This window comes from Lytechinus variegatus, chromosome 7, assembly GCF_018143015.1.
Source record: "Lytechinus variegatus isolate NC3 chromosome 7, Lvar_3.0, whole genome shotgun sequence".
In the NCBI taxonomy this organism is placed as follows: Eukaryota; Metazoa; Echinodermata; class Echinoidea; order Temnopleuroida; family Toxopneustidae; genus Lytechinus; species Lytechinus variegatus.
The window spans coordinates 5,729,626-5,757,155 of NC_054746.1; the positions used below are offsets into that span (position 1 = coordinate 5,729,626).

At 36.5% G+C, this 27,530-nt stretch overlaps 1 protein-coding gene across 4 annotated transcripts; it reads right to left on the reverse strand.

Moving 5' to 3' along the window:
- Positions 1-597: 597 nt before the first annotated feature.
- On the reverse strand, positions 598-26,749 carry LOC121418287. Of its 4 annotated transcripts, none has more exons than XM_041612068.1 (11): positions 26,590-26,749; positions 21,043-21,295; positions 12,621-12,861; positions 9,611-9,825; positions 8,999-9,108; positions 7,902-7,985; positions 6,946-7,071; positions 4,476-4,517; positions 3,466-3,549; positions 2,537-2,785; positions 598-961 (listed from the first exon to the last, which is right to left on the reverse strand). In XM_041612068.1, the coding sequence occupies exons 2-11, from the start codon at positions 21,251-21,253 to the stop codon at positions 788-790; spliced, it is 1,536 nt and encodes a 511-aa protein (XP_041468002.1). In that variant the 5' UTR covers positions 21,254-21,295; positions 26,590-26,749; the 3' UTR covers positions 598-787. The 4 variants fall into 4 exon arrangements, with proteins under 4 accessions (XP_041468002.1, XP_041468003.1, XP_041468004.1 ...); XM_041612069.1 differs by having other exon boundaries at positions 26,586-26,749; XM_041612070.1 differs by lacking the exon at positions 26,590-26,749 and adding an exon at positions 23,550-23,777 and having other exon boundaries at positions 8,999-9,105.
- Positions 26,750-27,530: the final 781 nt, after the last annotated feature.

Here is a 27,530-nt window from a genome sequence, read left to right on the forward strand (position 1 = left end):
CACATAATATTTACACTTTGAGATACAAGATGGGTGTTTCATAAAGCTGTTCCTAAGTTATGAATGACTGGTGGTCCTTTCTTCTGGTAAATGATATTCACCATTGTACAACGCCTACTTAGCTTGTTGTACGCGAGCAAATGGGAGGCTGAATGTCACACATTCGTAACGTTTCACACAAGACGTACCATCCAAAATGTACCGTCCAAAATGACCCATTGCACGGCTTAGGAGGTGACGTCACAATGCGATTTCATTGAATAAGGTGACAATGCGCGTACAGCCCGCTGGCTAAATGCGCAATGCTGTCCAAGATCATGTGCGCTTGTGGGCCCGGCTTGTGGGATTTTGTATTTCGCTTTCAATATTTTTGCTCCCTTTCCATAGATTACTGGAGGGAAAATATTTTCGCTAGATTCCGAAGCGTTGTACAACACAAATGGCGAATATTCTAATTCGTGCAATGGTGAAAGAAACGCTCTATTCAACTCGGCTAATGCCTCGTTGAATAGAGCATCTTTCTTTCACCTCATGCGAAATCTTGCACCATCGCACTGATGCCTATTCGCTATTTGTATATTAAATGTTCATTGGTGATTATACATTATAGCGAGTAAGAAAGGATCACCAGTCGTTCTTCAAGTCGCTCTGAACTTACGAACAGCTTTACGAAACGGCCCCACGGCGTAACATCCCAATAGCAACATGTGCTTCATAAATCAGTCTTCATGATTATTTTATTACTATTATAGTAAATATTAGAATTTTAGGATGAATGTGTGCAGGATCAACTCATTATTGGACACTTCCAGTAATGGATATAACAGTATCTACTAGTTTCTCCTGTCCCGTCATTTCCACTGCACTCACAGCTAAAAGATATCGGGTTAGAGCCCGTTGTTCTCAATAGTGCTCTGGCTCCATTCAATGTTGAACACGAAACACCTGTTAAGATCTCCGTCTGCAAACAATCAAATGAAATGACACATGTTTCAGTATGAATGTACGTTAGGAGACAAAATGATAGTTCATGCAAGGGGGGGCAGGGGGGGCACTTGCCCCCCCCAAATGTGACTTCATCAGCCCACCTAAAGAATATTCATGACGGCTGTTTGTTTTCACAAAATATTGCTAAATTTTAAACGTCATAACTGTATTATTTTTTATCCGATTTTGATGAAATTTTCAGCATTTTGCTCAGTTAATTCTACTCTATGTATTAAGACATAAATATTTTCAGCCCGGACCATCCCTTTTTCATGATTATTTACAAATGAATATTTCCTGGAATTTGATAATCGTCATTTCCTAGTTATGGTCACATTTTCCCCAGAAAATATGTAAAGAAAAAAGAAGATTTTGAAGGGGTCATCTAAAAGTGCTTCCCAGCCATACAAAACATGCAAAAGGAAACACATAAATCGAGTAATGAATGTTTTAAACTTTAATGATTTTTAGAAAAGTTTTTAATTGTTAGAGAATTAAGCTTGACATATTTCTTTTTCCTTCAGTTACAAAATATGAAATGTATTGTCCATGCATGAATAATCAGGGACTATCTCCAATGCTGATGTCAGAAGTGATTTGCATAGAATGGGTATTTAACTTATCGACGTCTGCCACGTCAGAACAGTATGACATTTTGAACTTGAAAAGACATACATTAGAATTTCTTTTGTTTCTGTTGTTGCGCTTCTTCTGCTTAATACACTCCTTGTTCTGACAGGAATAACTCGAAAATGATGATGATTGTGCTCTCTCGCATCATCCGTGTATGTAAATGTACATATAAATATTACTGAAAGGATATTGCATGAAAAATGTAATTTCTGGTATTTTGAGTCAATATAGGAAATTCAATTGATCAGACATAAAAAACACATTCCGAAGTGATCGTTTTGTGCGTAGATTTCATAGGTTCTCATAGATTGTAAGTATAGTCTTTCGAAGTGAATTCTAGTCTTTTGCAGTGAATTCTATGTTTGAATTTCAAGAAATTTATTTTTGAATGCTCTTAGAAACGCAACTTTTATACTCCATTTTTACACAAAGTCCTTACCGTGGGGGGTGGGTCCACTCCCACACCCTCTCCCGCTCAATCGCTTCGGTATCTCACTCTGTCAAAAATATTGTGCCCCCTTCGGGATTTTGCCCCCCCAAAAATGAAAGTGTTCCGGCGCGCCTGAGTTCATGTGATATAGGTTGTGTAGATTTTAATCGGTGAAGGGTGAAAATGCCATCACGTGATTAAAGCTACAAGGAATTGCATTTGTTTTTTATTTTGACATCACCTCGGCGATATATTTACTGAGATAAGGTGAATTACTTACTTAGTAATTTTTTTTCATATATTTTCCAATCTTTTCCAACATTAAAGTCTTATTATTAGGGTTGCTCCAGTAGTAACTGATATATTGCTGTCCTTTACTTACCTGCAGAATAAATTAAATCAAATACACATTTTACAATTAATACAAAAATAAACAACCATAAGACAAGCATTTCCAAACAAATGAGAAGAAAACATATGGCTTACCACTCCATCTGAGGAGACTTCATTAGTGGTTGTTGTTGATTGTGTTATTGAAGACCCTTTATTCAATGTTCCATAAGAACACTGTGCAAGATCCGACATGCCGGATGCCCCGTCGCTGCCGTTGAAGCCCCGAGGACCTTGCATTTTACTTATAGTCTCTAACTCTTGGTAGATACTCTCATTGTATTCCATGAACTGTGTCATAAAGGACTGCTGCACGACACTGATATCGCTGCTCAATATTGTGATCTGCCAACGGAAATCGCACAATATCAACATTGAGGACTGAAAAAATATTTCTAGTTTTACTCATGAAGGGCAGGGGAAAAGGATTACAGTGATTATCGGTAGCATCAATTTTATGTTGAGAAGGGGTATGGAACAATATGGCCCAAATTCACAAAGGTGGCTTTTAAAACCATCAGTTGAACCCATGGTTCAATGCTGATGCACGCTTTTGTCACATTGCGCCAAATTGACGCCTGTTGCCATGGTTAAGTACGCTATTCTATTCATGAGTCCACTGTTTTTATATCGATGAGTACACTCTTCAAACAGTGGACTCATGAATAAAATAGTGTGGATAACCATGGCAACAGGCGACAAAAGGAAGAGATTGAGAGGGGGCGGGGGGTGGGCCTTATCATCCTCTATCTATGTCAACTTAAAGTAGGATAATTTATTGCAGCAATTACCACCATATTATTCGGTCTGGGCCTTGTACATTCCTCCTACTCTTGAACAATAATATTCATGTTGAGTAATCACTAGAAAATTACAATAAGATTAAAATTTAAAGAGTCTTCCATTATCAAAATGCTGTTGCATATTTTCCAAAAAGTCGATATGGCAAAGAAGAAATTTCAAGCCTACCACATATAAAGATGACAGTACACTTCAAATTTGTAGAAATAACTATAGAAACTGACCTCATCATCTTGATCTTGATTAACATCTTTAATACTGACAATGTCCATGCTATGTGTCTGAAGGCTACCTCTCAGAGATTTCACCTGCAAAAAAATAAATTGATAACTACAATGTAACGTTCTAATAATGCACAAAAAAATTTGCGGGAGGGGGGCAGGATACATAAACTTTTTTGAAAATACTTGAAAGCAAATGAGCGAAGAGACTGAGCTTGTCATTGGGGCGTTTAGGCAATTTGTATTAAAACTGAAGGATTTTCGGACAAAAATATGAGTTTTCAAAATTTCTAGGGAGGCAACTACCCCCTGCCCCCCATCGCTGCATACAGCCATGTAATAATGTATGGTCCACTCACAAAATCAGTAAGTCTGAGCAACAGAATAGAGAGTCGACACACATCTTTAAGCAAATCAAGAAACAAGAATGCCTGTTACACAAGGTACTCATTACCACAATTTAGTTACAATTGTTTTATCAAGTCAGCTCAGGCATGTTTGTCAAAACAATCATTTTCAAATGATTTAACAATGTTGAAACAGATAACATGATTACCGGTAGGCTTTGAGGTGATCTATACAGTATGTCAATGCTCAGGCCAAATAGCAATAAGAACTAATGTAATATTTCAATTATAATGGAATGATTAATAGTATCAAAGTCTATGAATTAGCATAAATAAGTTCAAAATACAGTGATCGACTATACCATTTTGTAGATTGCAAAACCCAACCCTTGTTTCGAGATCAGAAGGGTGATTTAGAAAGCTGTTTGGAACTTAAGAGCGACTCTAAGAACAACAGGTGAACCTTTCTCAAGCGCTAAACCATCAATAAAGAACATTTTGGTGTATGTCATTTACCACAAGAAAGATTGACCAATCGTTCTTAAAGTCGCTCTGAATCTAGGAACAGCTTTGCGAAACACCCACCAGTTTAAGTCACCCAGCTCTATTGTATAGAGGATAGATTTGACATCCAGAATTTTTTTTTTTCTGGCTTTACAATCTTACCTGTCCATCCAGAGTGTGTGTTTGATTCTCTAGTACTGTAATCTAGGAGAGAGAAAAATCAATAAACATGCATTAGAATTATCTTCAAAAGAGTGCTTTCCAGGCTAAATTTACCTTACCTACAAAAAAGGGGAGGGGCATTACATCGCTCCATCTTCCAATCTTCCGATATGTGCATCTGAGTCAGGGTGATACAATGGCATATATATAACCTACCTGGATATCATATCATTTCAAGGATTGTATTGTCTGTGAACAGTTGTGGGCCAGTCCAAAATATTGTACTATTCATAAGCAAGATCAATCCCCCGATTTGGCAATTGGAAAGCAAAGGCTTCAACTCACAGAATTGATAATAGTTGTTATCAAATGAAGGTTGAAATAATTGTCAATATTGAATTTAGCTGTTTTGAACACTGAATAGTCTACCTATCCCAGTGGTGATACAAAACTTGCTCCTGCAACAACTGCTCTGGGCTTAATTTCATCTACACAAGGGGCCTGTCTTACAAAGAGTTATGATTGATCCAATCAATCGTCACTCTATGGAAATCCATCAGAGTCATAAATTTTTCTACAGGAAATTTGAACAATGTCCTTTGTACACAAAGAGAAGAACAGTGCATCTTTAACAAAACAAAGAATGCATGAATGTCCATTATAGAGCTCTAGAAAATATTTTGAACAAGCATGCAAAATTTATGGTGATATTGCTGGTCGTCCATAGTTGCGATTGATCAGATCAATCGCGACTCTTTGGAAGACGGGGCCCAGGTACACCTACTTTCTGTTCCAGTCTCATCCCATATGGGCCTTGTCCTTCTTCTACTACGATCAGTTCAGCTACTGATTATTTTGTTTAATTGCCATTTAGACCATATACCGTTTTGTCTCATTTCCAGAATAGGCTATACCAATTCCATCTAAAACACCAATTAGTCTGCAGGGTTAAATTAAAGGGGAAGTTCACCCTGACAAAAAGTTTATTGTAAAAATAGCAGGAAAAATAATAAAAAATATTGCCGAATGTTTGAGAAAAATTCATCAAATAATTAAAAAGTTATTAGAAATTCAATTATTTGATTTGTGACGTCATATGCGAGCAGCATTCCTACATAGCGAACAGTAAAAAATCAATGAAATGTCATTTTCTCAGAAAAATGAAAATGGTTTTCACTGTAATTTTTTGTATATCAATAGACAAATCATTTCACACCCGATCATGAAACGAAAACAAATTAAGTCATCAGGAACCATACAAAATTTGAAATTCATACATTTTATATTACATAACACATGGGGTAGCTGCTCGTTTATGACGTCACAAATCCAAAATTTTGAACTCTAATAACTTTCTTACTCTTTAACGGATTTTCCTCGAACCTTCACCAATATTTTTAAATTTTTTTCTGCTATTTTTACAACAAAGTTTTCTTCAGGGTGAACTTCCCCTTTAACTGCTTACTAACCACATTTTCATTTGACAAAGTAAAGAAATGAATACATGAAGTAGAAACTGAACCAGGGACGCGTTTCATGAAAGGACTTGTCAGACGTTTTATCCCAAAAGTATGTTTTTATCTGACAGTTACTATGGTAACAGTGCTTCTCAGCCAATCATAATCAAGGAAAGTCGTCAGAGCTGACAACTTGTCGGACGAAAATGTTGATGAAATGCTGGTGGGCATTAAACTAAACAAGAAATCAATTGAGAGAGTTATGAGACTAATGGGGTGTTGCAAGAAACTTGCGATCAATTACAAGTCTATTTTTGGTCCCTAAATCAATCACATGTTAATTGCAAATCAGTGATTGATTGCTAATCTGCTCCATGAAACAAGAAGTTTAATCTGATTTGCTACAGCTAACGTTGCTCTATCAGTTATAAAATTGAAACAGAATATTTACAATTGATTGCAAATATTTTCTTGCAACACCCCCTAAGTGCAGTGTTGATCAAACAGCAGTTAAGACCAAACTGATAATAACCGAGGGGGGGTGTTTCACAAAGATATAAGTATGACTTAAAGTCGCACTTAAATGCCGATCCGTTCATATGTAACGCACAATCTTATTGATTAATAAGCAGTAGTCCGCATCCTGTTATCATGACCTGACCAGTGACATCATGCCTTTATAACGCACGTAACTAGGCATCTAGGTGCAATTCTAAGTCATACTTGAATATTTGTGAAACATCCCCCTTGGTTTAGCCCATGCTGTAAAGAGGTAGACAGAGCTACCAAGTCTCACGCATTATGCGTGAGACTGAAGCATTTTGGACTCTTGTTCATCCCCTCAAATCTCTGTCTCACGCAACTATCACAGCCTATCCCCATATACATTGTACACAATGTCTGTGATCTCACTCAGATTCACAGAAAATCTCACGCATAGCTGGTCTTTGAACTTGGCATCTCTGAGGTAGACCAACTGCTTGTGGACCAAATGAAGATAAAATGGCACTTACCCTATTTAAAAATGCAACCTGGGTTGAGATCGTGCTGGACGACTGGTCAAGTGCTGTTTGTGCTTTGGTGTTTACTCCAACAAGTTCTCTATCCAACTCCAACAGAGATTCATTCACCCTCATCAACTGATAAATACATAAAGAAAGAAAAAAAGAGAATGGACTTTAACATTTCTGTTTAAAAAATGTGTGGTATAAGCAATTAATGATCTCAGACTGAAGAGGTATGGTAGTGCAATCAACAAGTCTCTGGAGTTTAACCACATTGTACCAGGTCCTAATCCATGCTGTAGCGGAAAAATCATTCGGTTAAAGCATTATTTCTCATTTGCCACTCTCAACCCTAGAAAGGTAAATGTAGGGGCAGATCCAGCATTTTCAAGAAAAGGGGACACATTTTTCCGAGGAAAAATTTGACAAGCAAAAAAAAAAGGTTTTCAACCACAAATTATGGATGATTCGTCCCAGAAAAAAATTTGACAAGCACAAAAAAAAGGTCTTCACTTTCAAAAGGGGAGGGCGGCACAATTCTGTTTCAACAGCATTTTTACATTACAAATTTTAATTTTGCTTCTAAAGGGAGGGGGGGAGGGCCGGCTGTGCCCCCCACCCCTGGATCCGCCTGCAAAGAATTCATTCCATAAATGGTTGTGCCCTGTAGGAAGCTCCTAGGCTAAAGCCAGGGTAAAAGTCTAAAGCATTTCGGAAGTACATGGAGATTTTAGATAATAATATGGCATGGCCTTTACAATAAAAAACTACCATTATTTTTGCTTAATTATTTTCATTAATTTAATGTTCCACTAATACCCATTTGGGAGAAAAAACAGTGAATAGTCCATTTGCACTGCAAAACTAAGACTCACAATATCTTGAATACCCCTGTAAAAAGTAACATACCCACTCCAGAGAATATTCAAAGTTCTAGCTACGATTACACTGACAATCTCACTTACCATGAAAGTATTTTGTGCCACTCTAATATCCAAAGATGCATTCTCATTTCCAGGGTTTATAATGGCCATTTCCAGTCTCTCAATCTGTAATAGTATATATAAAAAAATAATTTTCCATATCACAAGAATAACATCAAAAGAATTTATTTTCTATAATATATTCTATATGATCAGGCCTTTGATCTTTAATTGTCATTGCAAATGTCTCTATGGACCTTAAATGAAATTATGGAAATGCAATGCTTCAAATATAAAATCATATGTAAAAACTGCACTAATGTAATTTTTCAATCAATCGTGAAATTTAGGAGTGCTCATCATTCGTCATGCAAAAACAGACTTTTGCATTATGTTTGAGGAAATTATGCATGTGAATAATGTGATGATTTATCCTGACTGCTCAAACTTGAGCATGACACGATGGCTCAACATGGCATAATGTAAAATGGTGGCCGGGAAGCTACTATCAAAAGCAGGTGTCTTCAGTATCATGTTATCAAGTAACACACAACACACACCCACATCCCTTTGTCAGCCCCATTATCATCAGTATTAACTAACACACAAACCCACATTCCTTATCCAATTCCGATAGGGACCTATCATCAGTATTGTGCTATTAATTCACACACAAACCCACACCCACATCCCTTAGCCAACCCCCAACACAGGGCTACCCCTGCTTCGTGTTATTAATGCACACACAACGCACCCACATCTATCTAATCCCAACAGAGATGCATTATCTGTATCGTCTTATCAATTCACGCACAAACCCACACCCACATCCCTTAGTTTACAACATACCATCTGCATTATTTTTATTCAAACCAAAACCCACACCCACATCTCTTTACTATCAAACCCCTACATGGGTCTTTCAGGTGCATCTTTTAATTCTTACACGCACCCACTCCCACACCCACATCCTATTTCCAAATCTCAACAGGCCATCCACATGCATTTGTTAAATCCATTAAAAAAACACACACCCACATTCGTCATTAACCCTGCCAGGGAGATGAACACACACACAAACACCCACACCCACACACACTCTCTAACCAGAACAACAGATGAACCCTAAGTGGACCTACCTTCTGCATCATATTGTTGATGAGATTATTCTGATCGTCCACTTGTTGTCTGAGTTGTGCAATAATATCGCTGCTAGATTCATTCTGAGTCCTAGCAGCTGTCTCACCTGCTGTGAATAAAAATATATTTCCAGCGAATACCTTAATAGATTTTTTTCTTGGGAATTAAAAGCTAATTGTTTGAAAAAGATGATTACAGCATGCGTTATCAAATTGTTTGTTAAGTTAAAGAAGCTGGTGATTATGTACATGAATCACAATTGTTAAAATATTGTTAAATTGTTTGTATTTTTGTGATATAGAATGTTCATGACCAGTGGCAAACAGTGACCCGGAGGAGACAAAGCATTGGAGGGGCACAGCATTGATCACAAACAATACAGTGCCAATCCAATCATTGTCTCCTCCGGGTCACGGTCCACCACGGTTCAAGACCCCCACGCCAAGGCTATTTGTTACAGTATCTGATTTCTATTAAAATTGAAGATTGAAATCGACCTTAAAATCTATGCCCTATACCTAGATTAAAACAGATTCCAATACTGTATGCAGCATATGTTGACATGTACATCACATTATTTGCTTTATATAGAGAAACTCATCAATACAAACCTTTTGAAGTTATTGTGCCAAGTAAAAGCAGCACGAAGAAGACGATGAGTGCAATAATAACAGCTATCAATAAGAATATTGTACATGGATGCCGGAGCACTGACCCAATACAACTACCAGGACTCTTATGTTTGACTGGGTCGGACTGACTGGGGTATGTTCTGCTGTCGTTGTCTTCATCCCTATAGCTGTCATACAAGGGGTTGGTTTTCTTCCTGCGTAAAACATATAATGACTTATTAATATATCAATATTATTATTCCCCAGGGAGTGGAGATTGTGCATACATCGTATGTGGCGGGTAAAGCCAAACTCTCATTTCCACGGTGAAAATGTATACATGAAGCGATTATGGACATGGCTCTGATATGGTAAGCGTTATGTAATTGAGCAGAATATTATATATATTCTGTACTATGTTCTCTGTAGTATTGGGTTCTTCAGGCATTATTTCAAATAAAAACAAGCCTCATCTCTATATATGACCGGACATGGTGGCTCAGTGGTAGAGCGTCCGCCTCATGAACGGGAGTTCGTGGGTTCGAGTCATACCAAAGACTTATAAAAATGGGACTTTCTGCCTTCTTGTCAGGCGCTCCAAGAGTGAGAATGGAGAAGGGTAATAATAATATATTTTGTTATGTAGGGCCCGCTGGAAGAACAGCTTACACCTGAGAGTGGCCACCCTGGGTGAGTTAATATTATTATTATTGTTTTCCTTCAGCAAGAAATTCATCCACACTGTGCTGCACTCGACCCAGGTGAGGTGAATGGGTACCCGGCAGGAGTAATTCCTTGCATGCACTGAGCGCAGGTGATGGTAGCTCGAGCTAAAGCCGGGGTAATAATAGCAGCGCTTTGTATCCTCTGGCAAAAAGCGCTTTATAAATCCAGCTATTATTATTATTATTATTATTATCTTGCAAGCAATGAATAGATACTGCCATGCCCCCAGATGTAAAGGAAAAGGTTACAGAATTATCATACGTGTCACTCAAAACATATAAACTAGAATCATATTACTGCAGGTAGTCATTTGTTACAATACAAAGGTACTGTACATGTTGGTTGTAACTGTAATATGAATGCATGGTACAAAATCCTGAACTTTGATCAAGTACATGTATACACATTATACTGGTATATAAATTATACCCATTGTATGAAGAGAATTCATGCTAAGTCCCACATTTGCTATTTTCTCTTTCTTTTTCATTAGTAGTAAATTGTAATAATGGTATTTATTCTTTCATTATACCTGAACATGCTATGACATGTTCTTAACCCTATCAGTCTCAAGGGGGGGGGTATTATGGCCCCTCAACATTTTTTCGCGCTGAATATGTACCGTAATGTGACCGGTTGGCGCCACACCGTATCATGTCTATTTGGTTTCAAAGTCTTGCACAACACTTGAGACCAACTTTGCGACATCCGGGTACTGGTACTGGGTTACAATATAAAGCAACATTATGGAAGTGCATGTCAGACAAAAAATTGCTCTAAAATGTGATTTCATGTAAAAATCCAATGCACATGCTTTTTCTAGATTTGTATCATTATTTTGACTTTTTACTATTTTAAATCATGCAGTTTCATGTAATATATTATTGAAATAATGTCGCAAACAATATCTACTAAAATACAATGAAAAACAAGAAGTAAAAAAAGAAATACAAAACAAAATTCTAAAACAATAAAATGCATAAAAACATTGAATATACCTATTTTTTATGTTCGTTTGATCAGAATCGCACTGAGATTATCTAAACAATATGATATCATATCGCTGATATGATATCAGCGATTCCATTGTATTATCAATCTAACTTCCTCTTAGTCGGCATGTTTGCCTTAGAGGAGTTATCTATCTGTTTAAATAACTGGTGCATAACTACCCAAATATATCATCAGTAAATGGAAATACCATAACAGTCAGTGCATGCCTTACTCAATTCAAATATATCATTATATTCAAAAGCAGTCACAATAGGCGGTTTCAAACCGCCTCGATCACAAGAATCCCCGTTAAATTACGAGAACTTTTTAAGGCTAAAAAATACCCGTTAATTATTCCTGCATTCACACCACCCCGAAACACATCCTTCGGGATTAGTTCCCGAAGTTACGAGCATGCGCAGTGTGGTCTGATAAGCAGGCAAGGCGGGAGATTCAAAATCACTAGCCCACCAGCCACCCACGCCGCCGCGCCCAACGACACGCTGGGATAAAAGTTCCCGTAATTTGCTTTCACATCGCCAAAATACCTGCGACCTTGGAAAAATCCCCACGAAAGTTCTCATAATTTCGCCAAGTACCTACTATTTAGCGGGTATTTTCTTTCGGGGAGATTACGCGTAGTTTGCTTTCACATTACCAAAATACCTGGTATTTTCTGATCGGGGTAAATTTCCCGATCAGAGAATACCTGGAACTGGCGAACTTCGAGGCGGTCTGAAACCACCTTTTGTGACTTTCAAACAAGGATGGAGTTTATGAAAGCAAACAATCCTTATGACTGAACAGTTTTGACAAAATTTGTATTTCAATCATTTGTGTCTTAATTAACAACTAGCCTAACCTATTTGGCCAATGTTATATTCTCATAATACTGATTACAATTTTCATGCAGACATCAATTTGGTATGAATTTCACTGAAAATAATATCATCCTACTTGTCTTATAATTAAATCTGCTTCAAAATGTCAATTTTTTCATTTAAGCCTGTCTCTAGTTTTGGTAAATGCCTCCTAATTTGTTACTATTCCAATTCATTACTAGTTGAATGTTCATTCACACGTTTTGTGGAATTTAAGCTGTAATCGAAGAGGATGAGGCAGCGCACCCTTTTCCCCATAGAAGCTCTAATTAAGCGTTGTGCAAACCACCACCATTGCGAGTCCTATGGGGGACTTCTGCCTGTGCAGGTGGAGAACTGAGAAAATTCAGAAAATGTCAATAGGCTCCTCCAAAACAGCAGATTTTCAGTCTAATGGTAATACTACATACCTTGGTTTCTTTTCAATGGATTCTGTGAGTTGAGCTAGTGAGTTTGTCGTACTTGTTTGTTGGAAGAGAATGGCTTGATCTGCTTCTGTGTGTGAAGTCGGAAGACTGTTGGGTGAACCGTAAACTGAAGGCTTACTATTTTGTCTCTGCAGGGACGACCGATTGACCTCTTCGTAGAAGTGGTGACCATGGTGATGAGACCTTCCATTGTAGGCAGGTGGATTCTTATACGTAGGTGAAACTTTAATACAAAATAAAAAAGAAAAAAAATGATAAACCATAGACATAGAAAACCTTTTTCTTAAGGATAAGATCAAGCGAATTCTATTTACTTGATCAAGTTCAAAACGGTTAACAATGGGTTCATTTCTCTTGCATTTTTTTCTTACAACATTGTTAACTGAGCTTGATTGTTTGTATAATTGACCACTGCACACTCAACTTTGATGGGCGAGTATGCCCTACATGTATATGATCATCTGTTACTATACTAGACATTGAACAGTTAACTGGGTTCCAAGGCAAAAAAGAGTGATCATTATGCATTGTTTAATTGCCTCAATTATGTGTGACAACATGGTCCATTGGATCATGTTAATGATTCAAGGATATTAGCTATGTTTCTTCTCTTTCCATTTTTTGCAGTTACAGGGTCATTACATAGTCTGAATTGGTTATTCACACTTGGTGGTATATCAGATTGTAACGAGGAAGAATGGATAGTGGATATTCAATGCACTGTGCAGATACACCTTTCAAGGACAGTAGGACACTCACTAATATTCCGTTTATAAATATAGAATGGAAGTCAATAGAGCGAAAGGAAATTGGCATGAGAGAAACTTATGATAAATTACAAATGGTGTAAAATAGACTTCCTTATAATGTGGCAAATTATGTGGTGTTTAATTCATTATTGTGACAGTACAAGCTTTATTCTGGTTTTATTATTGGTAATTTCACATGTCCAACAGCAAAAACTAAAAATGAATGAATAAATAAATACAAATAAATAGATAAATAAATAAATACAAATAAATAGATAAATAAATAAATAACTTAATAAATAAATAAGTAAATAAATAAATAATAAAAAATTATGCATTACATGCAAGGGCCACAGTACCAGGCAGGTGCACCCCTTGTAAGTAAAAAAAAATAATAATAATAACACGCAACAGGGGCCGCGGAACCGGGGGGGCTGGGGGGCTTCAGCCCCCCCACTTTTTTCCAAAACCGTGTACAAAAACGCAAAAATGACCATACGATTGTGATTTTTAGCATGGTCAGCCCCCCACTTTTGGCTCAGCCCCCCCACTTTGAAAACCGTTCCGCGGCCCCTGACCGCAATACTCATTTATCATTTTACTTTAATATGGAAGTTAAAATTTTCTGTTTTCAGTCTCCTTAGCACAAATGCCTGCTTAAAAGAGGATGTATTCCTATACTCATAATGACAATACAACACTCATTATAACATCCTCTATTCTGCTTACTGGGAAATGATTCACTTTTATGAGGTTAACACACTTCTCTATATTTGGGGGGGGGGGAGTATTTAACTTTTTAACAAAACAGTCTGCGCAAATTCAAATTGTTGGATAGGTTTAATTTGGGTGAATATCTATGTATTATGATTAGAGATTATGATTGTTTAAATTCATGTACATGTACTGACTAAAGATGAATGTGAATTGCAGCCAAAAGAAGTCAGTTTTAAGTCAAATTTATGCTTTCAGATTTTCAGGACTTTCAACCACTTTATGCAGTGAATGAATTAATCAGATGTTATGACAGTACTTTAGTCATACCAAACATTTTTCTACATTTTTTTTATTTGCATGATTTCTAATATGAGCCTTACAGTTTAAACACAATCATCACTTTGCGAAAAACACCAAATTCAAAGGCTATGGAATGTTACGTTTTTCAAAATTCCATGAAGCAACAGTTCACAGTGGCCAATGTTAACGCATGGGACTTTATACTTATCGTTATTGCTACCACATCACTACGTGTACACACAAACCAACACTTGCTCTTGTAAGGGATTTGTACAAAGTAGGAGATATAGATACATATAGATAGCTCAGTCGGTAGAGCGGGAGATTCGGATTCCGGTGACCCGGGTTCGATTCCCACTTAGTGCGCTAGTGCCCTTTGGAAAGGCATTAATCCTCATTACCAGGTCCCTCGGAGAGGACCTTAAGCTGTCTGTCATCTGGTTGCTTGCTTACAAGCATCCATGCTTTCTTAGCAATCAGGTAAAAACATCACCACCATTTCTAACTTTTCTACTTATCAAAGCAGAGCATGTAAAACTTCTCTGTATTTCCTTGATGAAATTATTGCTATTGTGTACATTTTATTGACCAGGATTGAACTAAATTTGGTCTGAAACATTGTGTAGTATATAATAGGAAGAGATGTCTCAAAATACCAAAAAAAAAATTAAATGGGATAACAGCTTTTCTTAGCTACCATCACTGTTGTGAAACAAGGGAGAAACGTATCATGGAAAATCATTAACACTAAATTACTTTGGAAATAGCATTAAGAAATTTGAAAAAATATATTTCTCGTCGTAGATACTTACATTAAAAATTTAAAAAACACACAAACTAGTCATGTATCTACTAGTATCTGTTTGAAGTATTGACAATGACATACACTTCACAATTTGTGCCATATGTTAGTGAGGGAAAAAAATCATGTTTATGTTCAAGTACCATCTACAGTAACAACTAACATCTAAATCTGATGGTATTGAGGGAAACTCAGCTTTTTTTAAGGACAAGTCCACCCCAACCATTAGTTGATTTGAATGAAAAGAGAAAAATCCAACAAACATAACACTAAAAATTTCGTTGAAATCATATGTAAACTAAGAAAGTTTTTACATTTTAAAATTTTGCTTAATTTCGCAAAACAGTTATGTACATCCTAGTCGGTATGCAAATTAGGAGACTGATGACATCATCCACTCACTATTTCTTTTGTATTTCATCACATAAAATATGAAATATTCGAACTTTCTCCTAATTGTCAAGTGAAACAAAGATAAATTCAACCCTGAACATGTGGAATTAGCTTTGTTTTAATACTATATGGTTCAGTCACGTTGGATCTTATTGTCAAATCTGTAAAAAAGACATATTGTATAATTCAAACAATAAAAAATAAAAGAAAAAGTGAGTGATGGACATCATTGACTGTCTCATTTGCATGTCACTGAGATGTGCATATAACTATTTTGCAAAAAATATGTAAAACTAATAATTTCATAACTTTTTTATTTTACATCCGATTTTGATGAAGTTTTTAGGGTATATATTGCTTGTTGGATTTTTCTCGATTTATTCATATCATCATTTTTCTGGGGTGGACTTGACCTTTAAATCAGTTTGAGTTTTGGACATCTCTCAAGTTTCATAAAACCTGCTTGATTAAAATGAAAATATCACTTGTATTTGATCTACATGTAAATCCAATTTTTGAGTATGGAATGGACTGAGGAAATCAAGATCAGGATCTATAATCTCTGTGTATGTAGCTTTCTGACATCCATTCACTTAACTTGCACGACTATTTGAAATGATTTTTGGAGAAAACAAATTATACAATATTTCATTTTTTACAGATTTTACAATATGGACCAACTTGGCTGAAACATATAGTATTAAACAATGATAATTCCACATGTTCAGGGAGGAATTAATAATTGTTGTTTCACATAACCATGAGAACATAAGAATATTTCATATAATAAAATACAAAAGATATAAAGCGTGGATGACGTCATCAGTCTCCTCATTTGCATACTGACCAGGATGTGCATATATAACTGTTTTGTGATATTAGGCAAAATTTGAAATGTCATTACTTTCTTACTTTACATCTGATTTTGAAGAAATTTTCATTGTGCTTGATTGATTTTCTCTTTTTATTCAAATCAATTTTTTGTTGGGGTGCACTTGTCATTTAATGTTTGTATTTTTTTTTTACTTTCAGTTTCTTTGTTGTTCTTTTACTGAGATATCTGGTGCATTCTTCTTTCTTTCTTAGTGCCTTGAAAAGCGCCTTATAAATTTTGTAAAATGTCATTATTTAATATATCAGACAGATATACATGTAAAGTAGTTAAAGGTCAAGTCCACCTCAGAAAAATGTTGATTTGAATCAATAGAGAAAAATCAGACAAGCACAATGCTGAAAATTTCATCAAAATCGGATGTAAAATAAGAAAGTTATGACATTTCAAAGTTTCGCTTATTTTTAACAAAATAGTTATGAACGAGCCAGTTACATCCAAATGAGAGAGTCGATGATGTCACTCACTATTTCTTTTGTTTTTATTGTTTGAATTATACAATATTTCAATTTTTACGAATTTGACGATTAGGACCTCCTTGCCTGAAGCACAAAATGTTAAAATAATGGAATTCCACGTGTTCAGGGAGGAATGAAACTTCATTTCACATGACAATGACGAGAAAATAAAATATTTCATATTTCATATAATAAAATACAAAAGAATAGTGAGTGAGTGATGTCATCAGTTCCCTCATTTGCATACTAACCGAGATGTGCATATAACTGTTTTGTGAAATGAAGCGAAATTTTGAAATATCATAACTCTCTTATTTTACATCCGATTTTAATGATTTTGTCAGTGTTATGCTTGTTGAATTTTTTCTTTTTATTCAAATCAAGTTTTTGTTGGGGTGGACTTGTCCTTTAAGTACCGTATCAGTTAGCTCCCCCCCTCTCATAACCTCTCTCTCTCTCTCCCTTACACACACAAGCTCACACACCTTCCTTCAAACTCTCTGTTTCTCATGAAAAAAACAAACATATTCTTTAAACATAAAAGCATGTAAAGACCAAAGTCCACAATCTAATATTGAATATTATTATTCCTATTCAAAATTGAATAGGTATCCAATTATGATGAATCTCAGTAACATAATACAATTGTTTTGGTCGCCTTTAGTCATATGACTCAACTCAATACGTATTTTTTTGGTTAAAGTAAATTGTGAGATGTGATTTTGTGTCTTTGGTCATGATATTGTTGTTGACCTGTAGACCTTAGGATCTTCCTGCCAGGAAACAGATTGCTTTAGAGCGATTTTCCTTTTGACGATTTCAGACCGACTTGGAAAACCCCAAAATACCAGAGATTCTCTGATCTACCCCAATCTTACAATAACTTTTGTTCTGGGGAGTGTGAAAGTGAATTGACTCGTAATACTCTCGAAAGAAATGCCTTACCAATCGTCGGTACTTGCTAACATAATGAGAACTTGCAAAGGACCTTTTTCCAAAGGTTGCAGGTATTCTCAAAGCGTGAGCAAGTGATTTTGATTCACAAGCCTCTGCTACTTTAGCCTTTAGCCAGGGCACTTGGTGCAGTTATTTTCCTTAACGCATCCTAAATGGACCTGAACAAAACAGCTTGGTACGGCGATCACTACTTAAAATGGACACTGCCTTAACTTGTTCAGCAGCAAGCAGTGACAGACTAAAGGCCTAAAGTCTACTGCCACTGGGAATATACTGCGCAAGCTGAACAACAATGCTGAATATAATTATCAGTGTTTTGAGGCTTGAACAAGTTCTCATAGTATTCATGGGTATTTTGATGACCGAGTCGGTGTGAAAGCCCCTTTGGTTTCCATTATCATAATCGCTATGTAAGCTGCTTCATTTGGTATTCCTCCGGATGTAGTATACAATGAATAATTCCTTCCTGAAACACTGCTGGGAATGCCAAAAATCTTGCTCTCAGGGTAGCTAGATTTGTTTGAATTTTAAACGAAAGGACCCTCCATAATTCCAGAAATCAAACTGACAGATGGGAAATGCCAGAAAATATATTTCACAAAATGATAAGAAATTTTGTTCCTATGAGCTCACAGCAGTCAAAAACCCTGTTCATACTATTCCTGTACACCAATATGATACTAATTACAAAACAGAGAAACATGAGATATAGGCAGACAACAGTGGGCACGAAGGTCGGTCTAGCTCTGCTTTCCCCTAGCCCGTTTTGTATATAAAAAAGGTGAATACTAGTCTATGAGGGGGAAAGTAGGACCAAGAACGGCAGAGCTAGCATAGATTAAGGTAGCAAACACTTGCATACAGATCAGCAGTAAAAGAGAGAGAAGGAAAGGATGAATGTTGAAATATGATATCAATTTCTGAATAAGTCCAATTATATATCACAATATAATATAAATGTTCCTTTTTTTGCTGACTTATTTCAGTCCCTCACAGCTTATCAGGAATTTTCCCCCACATATATGTCCTGTCTGGCCCCTCAACATATTTGCATCATTATAATGTTACTGCTGGTGGCCAAGCACTATCTAAGCTAATCATACTGTACATGTACATCCTGTAAATCAAAAATAGTAAACACATGATGCGTAAATTATGTGGTTTTCAAATGTTTCAAACATGTGCATGCAGTATGTGTTTTGAAATGCAATATTTATATAATATATATGCATCTCGTCTTCTTTCGTACAGAAAATTATGAATAGCTTTGTCAATGAAAAGCTACATCCTGATTAATCTGAAAGACAAACTGGCCTTGGAATTTATCTGTAATCAAACCAGCTTCTAAAACACAAATATTTTGCTAAATCATGTGATACAACAGTCTGGTTAGCCACCAGAGACTGAATTAGTTAATGAGTAACTACAATCCATTGTAATAATTTACACACTTCTTTTCCTTGTATAGTATCCAGATCACATCCTTGACCATGAATACATAATATTCTGTTTATTCAGGAGTAACTGAACGGTTCAAATGCCCTGGCTTGAAGGTTTATTTGTCTAGTTCACCTTAAACTGGTCATTTGAAAAATAGCATACTGGTTAAGCGATGTCACTGACCTACCTAATAACATGTAGGTTATCTGCGTTCTTCACACAATAACTGTATGTATGGTATCCTAGCTGCACATATTTGCGAAGGATCTTGCAAGGGTATATAGATAATATAGTCACATTGTAGACCTTGCTGCTCACTTGTAATGCCCTCATTTTTCTGTATCTTATATATAGATATTGTAGATCCCTTTATTTTATGAATGCAATATTGAAATATTATTGTATTGCTTTTCATCAACTTTGTTCTATTCCTTAGGGGAATTAGGGAAGGGGGCTGGCCACTACATCCTAGTGTTACATGTTCTTGTGATTTTAAAGATAAATTCCAGTTTTGGTAACGATCTCAAAATGACTTTTTACAGAATCTAATATAATGACCACCCAAGTGTCTGTTTGTATGAATAAAAAATATGTGCCAAAGGATTCTGGGAGAAATTGTGTAATTGCTGAGAAATAAGCAAAACAAGCGCGGATTTGGTCACTTCCGTCGCGGGTCTTTATTCCAGCAATAATAATACACTGTCCCACGTGTGCCTATCTGTGTTGGTGATCTTCAGTGTGAATGTTTTTCAGCGTAGATTTCATAAAGTTCAGTTTATGTAACTGTACCAGATCTAGATCCTCGATGATATTCTGACATTTAAGCCTTTTTTTACAGACTTTCTCATGAAATCATTGTTTACTGCAACTACTACTGGCATTTCTCTTTAAATCACAGGCTTATTAACTTGTTTGACCTGGTAGTACATATCTATAAACTGTAAAACTAACAGAGGGCCAAGGTTTATCACAAGGGCTGCAGAACAAGTGAGGGAGGGGCAGACAAAAACTAAAAATCAGATGATAACGTTTATATTTTGGTAAACAGTTTTGGATAAAAACGGAGTGCTACCAGGGCCGTGGGATGATTTTTGAAGAGAGGATGCTGATTTTGGAAAAGAAAGGTTCATGCTCCAAATGAAGGTGATTTTAGTCTAATTTCGACTTTTTAGCCTCTCAACCTGATTTCCAGGGGGGGTGCTGCCTATGGTCAGGGTCCTACATAAGCACTTGCCCGATTGCCCAGGGCAAGTAAAAGTTAGAGTCGGACAAGTATTTTGAAATAAAGACCAGAACTACTTGCCCAAATTGGGCAAGCAAAATTCTCACAGTAGAATGACCAAAATTAGGGTCGATATAATATGATATTGACCCTAATTTTGGTCATGAAAGGTAGATCTGTTCATGTCAAAAAGAGAGAAAAACGTCAATGGTTCATAATATCGCAAAACTTTCTTTTGAAGAGGTAAAAACAAAATTCAAAGGATTTTGGGGGGCAAGTATATTCCAACTATTTGAAAATTTACTTGCCCGACTGGGCAAGTGTTTCTAAAAAGTTATGTACATGTAGCACCCTGCTATGGTGTATTACATACACATCACCCCCGCTTCTCAGGGGCATTAGGGCTAAAGCCCCCCCCATGGCAACATGAAAAGTGAAAGGTGAATTATTAAACACAACTAAGTGGACGCTTACTAGCTTGCCCTGTTGATAAGTTAGTTTCCTCTGTTCTTTGTCTTGGAGCTGGAGCGGGAGGAACTGCCGGTGGATCCTGCGGGAGCTGGGTGAATTTCAGTTGATTCCTCATCTCTATAGAATCAGCATCGAACGCAACGGGGGAAAGTTCATACGGATTCTCATCAGGCATCTGCTTGATATTCAGGTTTGCCGGTTTCGCTAATGACATCGTGGCAGTTGGTCAGGCATCAGACACAAGGCAGAAATGGAGCTGCACAGAAGAGAGAAACACACACATGCATATATGTTATTATGTTTCATTATAAAAGAAGTTGATCAATTTACATTTTACCAGAGCTATATCCCAGATATGACGAATCATTCCCCTTACGCTAAATGAGAGACTTGCATTCTTACACAGTAAAAACGCAGTTTAACATTCCATACAATGTTGTTTACTATGTGAACCTAACTTTGTTTAACAGCTTAATTTATTGAGAATTAAAAATTTAAAATCAAACTTTGTTGTTTTTACTTGTTTAAACAATTAACTACTGTAAGGTTCATACAGTCAAAAGCATTGTATAAAAATTTTGAACAGTGTGTTTAACTATGTAGAGATTTGGAAATTGTAATCTACAACTGAAAAAAAATTGTGGAAATAGTTGCGTGTAAACGTAAGGAAAAAGGTCAAGCGCAAGACCCAAATGCATGCATTTATTTGGATGAAATCAAGTTGCCACTGGTTTTCGAACTTGCTTTTGATTGCAATTTTTGCTGCAATGGGCCACAGATCTAGAGGTATAACATTCACAATATAAATATGTGTACAGATTTTACATTACCCGGTGTGGCACAAGCATGTTGACTTAAATTTAAACACGGGAGTTTACATTGATACTGGATAATTAGTCCTATACAGAACTCCCTAGATATGATATTTGATTAATTCACTGGACTCTTGAAGGAGAATTCGGAAGGGATTCTGTCCTCATACAGCTAAATTACTACAAAAAGAAAATCAAAATGCAAATCTCTGATCCTTTTCCTTTGCATCATGGTACTTTAGGTAGGAAACTCTAAACTCATGATACAAATTGATGCCAATGATATCATGATTCACACATGTATGCTATCAAATGACCTAGTAAAATACACATATTTTGTCGTTGATATTAAAGTCTGTAGTGTATGAATAAATGAATTCAATGCTTGAAAATAATAACACCAACATCATCTATAGGTACTGTCATTATTATTGAGTAGTAATTCATAAACAAATATTTATTTTTCATCTTTAAATTCCTAGGAGTAAAATCAGCTACTTTAAATATTTATGTGATCATGGAAGTCAAGAAAAATATCTTCGGCTAAGTGATTGCCTTTTTTTTATTACAATAAAGTGTCCCCATCCCATAAATTTTGTTACTTTCCACTACTGGTTTTTGATCCTGTCATTGAAATAAATATCATTGCCATTGCCAGTTGGCATGTATAGGGCCCAGAGTGCCAGTCAAACGTATTGCTGTACACATGCATGACCAAATTATTTCCAGACACCCCTTAAACAAGTTTTTCTCTGTGTGCAAAATAACCCCCTAAACAAGTTTTGTACAATCGGGAAGAACCCTAACACTTGTCAGAAACAAGCAGTAAAAGCCCCGGGGAAAAGCTTGGGGGGGGAAATACCCTTAACATGTTTGCCTTGTCTTTAAAAAACAAGCTTTGGGAAAAAATACCCCAAAATACGGTTGACCCCGCGATTGACCATTGACCAGTCTTTAAAAACCACCCTTTTTCTTGAAAATCAGTGTTTTTGATACCTTTACCAAGTGCATGCATGGCCTGCATCCAGAACTGAAAAAAAAACACCTCTTTAAACGCATTTCTTTGGTCATGCACGTGTACAGCAATATATTTGACTCCCCCCGGGATATTGGGTGGGAGGGGGGGGGCTCGCAGGCTCTAGCGCACCAAACCACACCCCTAAAAAAACACAGAATGAATGAATAAATAAAAATATATAAATAGATAATCCATGACAAAATAAGGTGAAATATGATTCTATTTCTGGAATATCATAATCAAGTGTCAAAAGGAAAAATCATCATACTCAATATACGCGTAATTTATCATCGTCTTGTTCACAATTTGCTTGCACATACTAGTACCAGGGCGGAGGAGTAGTAGTAGTATTTGTAGTAGTAGTAGTAGTAGTAGTAGTAGTAGTAGTATAGTAGTAGTAGTAGTAGTAGTAGTAGTAGTAGTAGTAGTACCAGCAGTCAGCACTGGTATGAATGTATGTAGCCATGCTCATCATGCTTATGATCATAGTAGCAAAAGATTCAATCATATCAGGATTAGGAATATCTTTCACATAATTTAAATACTAAATTCTACAATTCTACTACCGTACCCTGCACTTATGCATGCGCATGTACACTCAGTAATAAAATACACACATATACATTCGCTCAATGACCAAGGCATGCATGACCATGATGACTAGAATTTTCTGTACTTACCGCATCTTCCCTGAATCATGGTAGTCAAACGAACGAGAAAAGAGGTAAGGTTGTGGAGTACTTATAGCACAGAAAACCCAACAATATCCTGGTTTTCAATACATTTACTATATTCGCCTGACTGGTTAATAATAATAAACAAAACGGAGTTGGGTGTGTGTGCCACTGTACTTTACTCGTGCATGCATGCGAGTTTGGCGGAATATGATTATACCTGTAGTTGTATAGTAAGTGATGAGTCTACCGGTACGTATAAAATAAACATAAAGTCACGTGACTGGATGAGTGTTTTGCGTCACCACCACAAGTATCATCCTATCATCGTCAAAGGCGTACTCAGTAACCCCCCCCCCTGTCCCCAGCCTGGCGGCCACTCGAATGTGGATTCCTAGTTTTTCGGGGAAAGGAAGGGTTTGATATTATTTTAGGGGGCCGTTCGTACAAACCAAACCGTTTTTTTTTTGGGGGGGGGGCCGGGGGCATAATCCCAAACAATATCATTGAAATACAGTCATGTGGGGTCTCTTCCTGAAATTCTGGGGTTAATTTTATTTTGCTAACTTTTAAATCCCTTCCGAATGGGGCCTACCTCCATCCGGGCGCAATACGCAATACGAGGGGTTACAGCATGTGATAAAGTCTATTTAAAATCTCGAGCGAGCAAGTACAATGCAAGTAAATATTGTCACCTTATTATAAAAAAAATAAGATCGATTTTGACATAATAGGCCTATTCAGAAAACTACATTATTTCTTACATCGTTTCTTTTTCCCCCTTTCCCCCTTTTTCGTGGTGTGGAACTCTTTTTTTTTGGGTGGGGGGCAGGGGACCATTGTATGGTCCCTATGCCCCCCGCCCCCCCCCCCCCCCGTTATGGGGCAGTGAGGACATAATCAGAAAAAAATATGTTCAAGTGGTAGAAAACAAACTAGCCTAATGCAGTACTGAATGGTAGTATTCAAATCCCATGTAAAATTCAAGATTGATTTGTTGATTAGAAAAATAAATAAATGAAATTAAATATTAAGCACACACTAAAAAAAAATCATTGAAATCACTGACATGCAAGCAGATGCATCGCTTTACTATATAGTGCCTTTTTCATTGGGATGTAGGGCCTATTTTGCCCCCCCCCCCAAAAAAAAAGGGGGGATAAATAAATATCAAAATAAATGGTGCCGACAATCATACTACCTTCTTGATATAATTCTCACTTTTACTATTATGCTATAACTTGTATTGCGCATGTGCTGTTTCTATGCAACAGGATTTCAAATTCGAAACTGACTGTTTTAGCCACTTGCTGCATGGAGGTTGCTGATGTAAAGGGGAAGTTCACCCTGACAAAAAGTTTATTATAAAAATAGCAGAAAAGATAATAAAAAATATTGCCGAAGGTTTGAGAAAAATTAATCAAATAATTAAAAAGTTATTAGAATTTAAATTACTTGATTTGTGACGTCATATGCGAGCAGCATTTCTACATAGCGAATGGTAAAAATCAATTAAATGTCATTTTCTCAGAAAATTGAAAATGGTCTTCACTGTACCTTTTTATATCTATAGACAAATCATTTTACACCCGATCATGAATATAAAACAAAATTAAGTCATCAGGAACAATACAAAATTTGAAATTCATGCATTTTATATCACATAACACATGGGGCAGCTGCTCGTTTATGACGTCACAAATCCCAAAGTTTGAACTATAATAACTTTCTTACTCTTTAACGGATTTTCCTCAAACCTTCACCAATATTTTTTACTATTTTTTTTGTTATTTTTACAACAAAGTTTTCTTCAGGGTGAACTTCCCCTTTAAGGGAATTTCAAGTCCGGGGTTGGTGTTGAAAGCATAATTTGGATTGCTTCCCCTAGCTCCAAAACCTATTCTGAGTTTGTAAAACTGATCCAGATCACACCATTGACATCTCAACAACTAGTGAGTGACTTTCAGGACCATCTTCATTTTATGTTGAGTTGAAATCGCCCATTGTTTGGGATCGTGTGTGTGTATTTGAGTTTTGTCAGACGTGTATCAATCAGATATGATTATTTACGTCTGGGACCGACCTTTAACGTCACCATCCGAAAGACGTGACCAGGGCTCGAACCTCTGCATCAATTTGTAACTTCCCCACAGCTTGGATTACAGGCGCACGCCACAACGCCCAGTTTACAGTGTTTACAGTGTTTTTATTATGTTTTTTTAATTTTTTTTGGGGGGTCGCGTGATTATGTTTTTTTTTTTTGGGGGAGGTTATATTGATGGTCATCACACTTCATGATGGTATGATTTTTTATACGAGCGTTATAGGCTCATATACACGCTTAAAATCTTGGGCAACATATTGTCCACTGTGTTGAGTAATGTACATGTTGATAAAAGTATATTCTGGGCAATTATTATCCAATGGAGAAAATTAATCACCCAATTATTAGTTTTTATTACCCAATTTGGACAGATTTTAACCCAAAAAAAGAAGAAGAAAAAGGTTAATTTCGGGGGAGGGGGTCCACGTGGATTTAGGGGGACGCAGCTAGGAAACAAAATTGACAAGCAAAAAAAAAAAGGTTATCAACCAAAATTTTAGGGGGGGCACCAACATTTTTTGACAAGCAAAAAAAAAGAAAAAGAGACGAATATATATAACTTCTGAAGGTTTCCATGGCGAAGAATAGCGCAGATACATGGGACGTACAAACCTAGTACACTAAAAAAGGTTAACAACCAAAATTTTTAGTGCCATATATATATTATATCACAAATGTATATAATATAATTATATGCGTCATAGATATTGCCGCTCATTTTTTATACGGCCCTGCATATGATTCATATTCAAGATTCCAAGGCAAAGGAGACCAATATCATATAGGCCTATATGGCGCCAAGCCAGTATACGTTTTGAACGAAGGCAAACGCAATATGCGAGGCCTATATATTTACAGTTGCACTAGGACGAGTTATTGTATATAGTATACCCCGCTAAATAACGTTAGTAGACATTATATAATCTAACAGAACATACTCACTGCTTCCAAACTCAGTTTCACAACTTTTAGAGAAAGTAATTGGCCTCGTACTTGGAAATGATTCAGGACAAGAGTGCAGAAAATGAAGTAGTTTTAACGCTGTCAAAAAAGCGACGTAACTGTATATAACTATGCATCGACATGCATGAACAAAATTTAGGCACACAGCAAATGAAAACAACAAAACTATACACAATAGCAAGTGAAACAGAAAGCTATTGATGTTCACTGAACCTTAAACCCACACTGATTTAACTTTAAAGCGAGATTTACTGTTAACCGATGACCCCAAATGATCGTGACAAGCAAACTCATATAAATGAAATAGTGTCAACAGATTGTAAAACGATTTGTAGGAAGCATATAAGCCTAAATGTCCCCGGCATATGTCCCTTTGAATAGAACTGCAGATCAGGCTATATTTTAAAAATGATGTTAAAATTTCCCATTTTATGATTGTGATAATTCAAAACAAGAAACACTTCACATAAAGAATCTTCGTTATTTTAACACAAAATAATCAATGAAATTATGATTAATAAATGACGCATAAACATTTCGCAATACTTAAATCCCGCCTGTTCTCATTTTGATGCAAACCCAAATAGTTGGCGCGTTTGTGAGAAATGAAGCCTAAAATTCAGTCAACAGAAGTAGGGAACGCGGCAGGGGCACTTAATTGCCCCCATTCCCATCTTTTGACCAAAATTTTAACACAAAACGTAGCGTATAGTATTTAATAAGGCCCCCCCCCCCAGGTATTTTGCCATATTGGGAATGAGAAAGTTTGTTTTTTCTGCGTGTCATTTTGGTGGTGGTTGGGGAGGGGGTAGATAGCATGTTCAGGAGCGATAACACTTTTCTTTCTGTTCTTGATGTTCTTTATTTGCTTGTCGAAAATCACAGTTTGTTTTTAGCTTGTTATGACTATTCATTGAAAT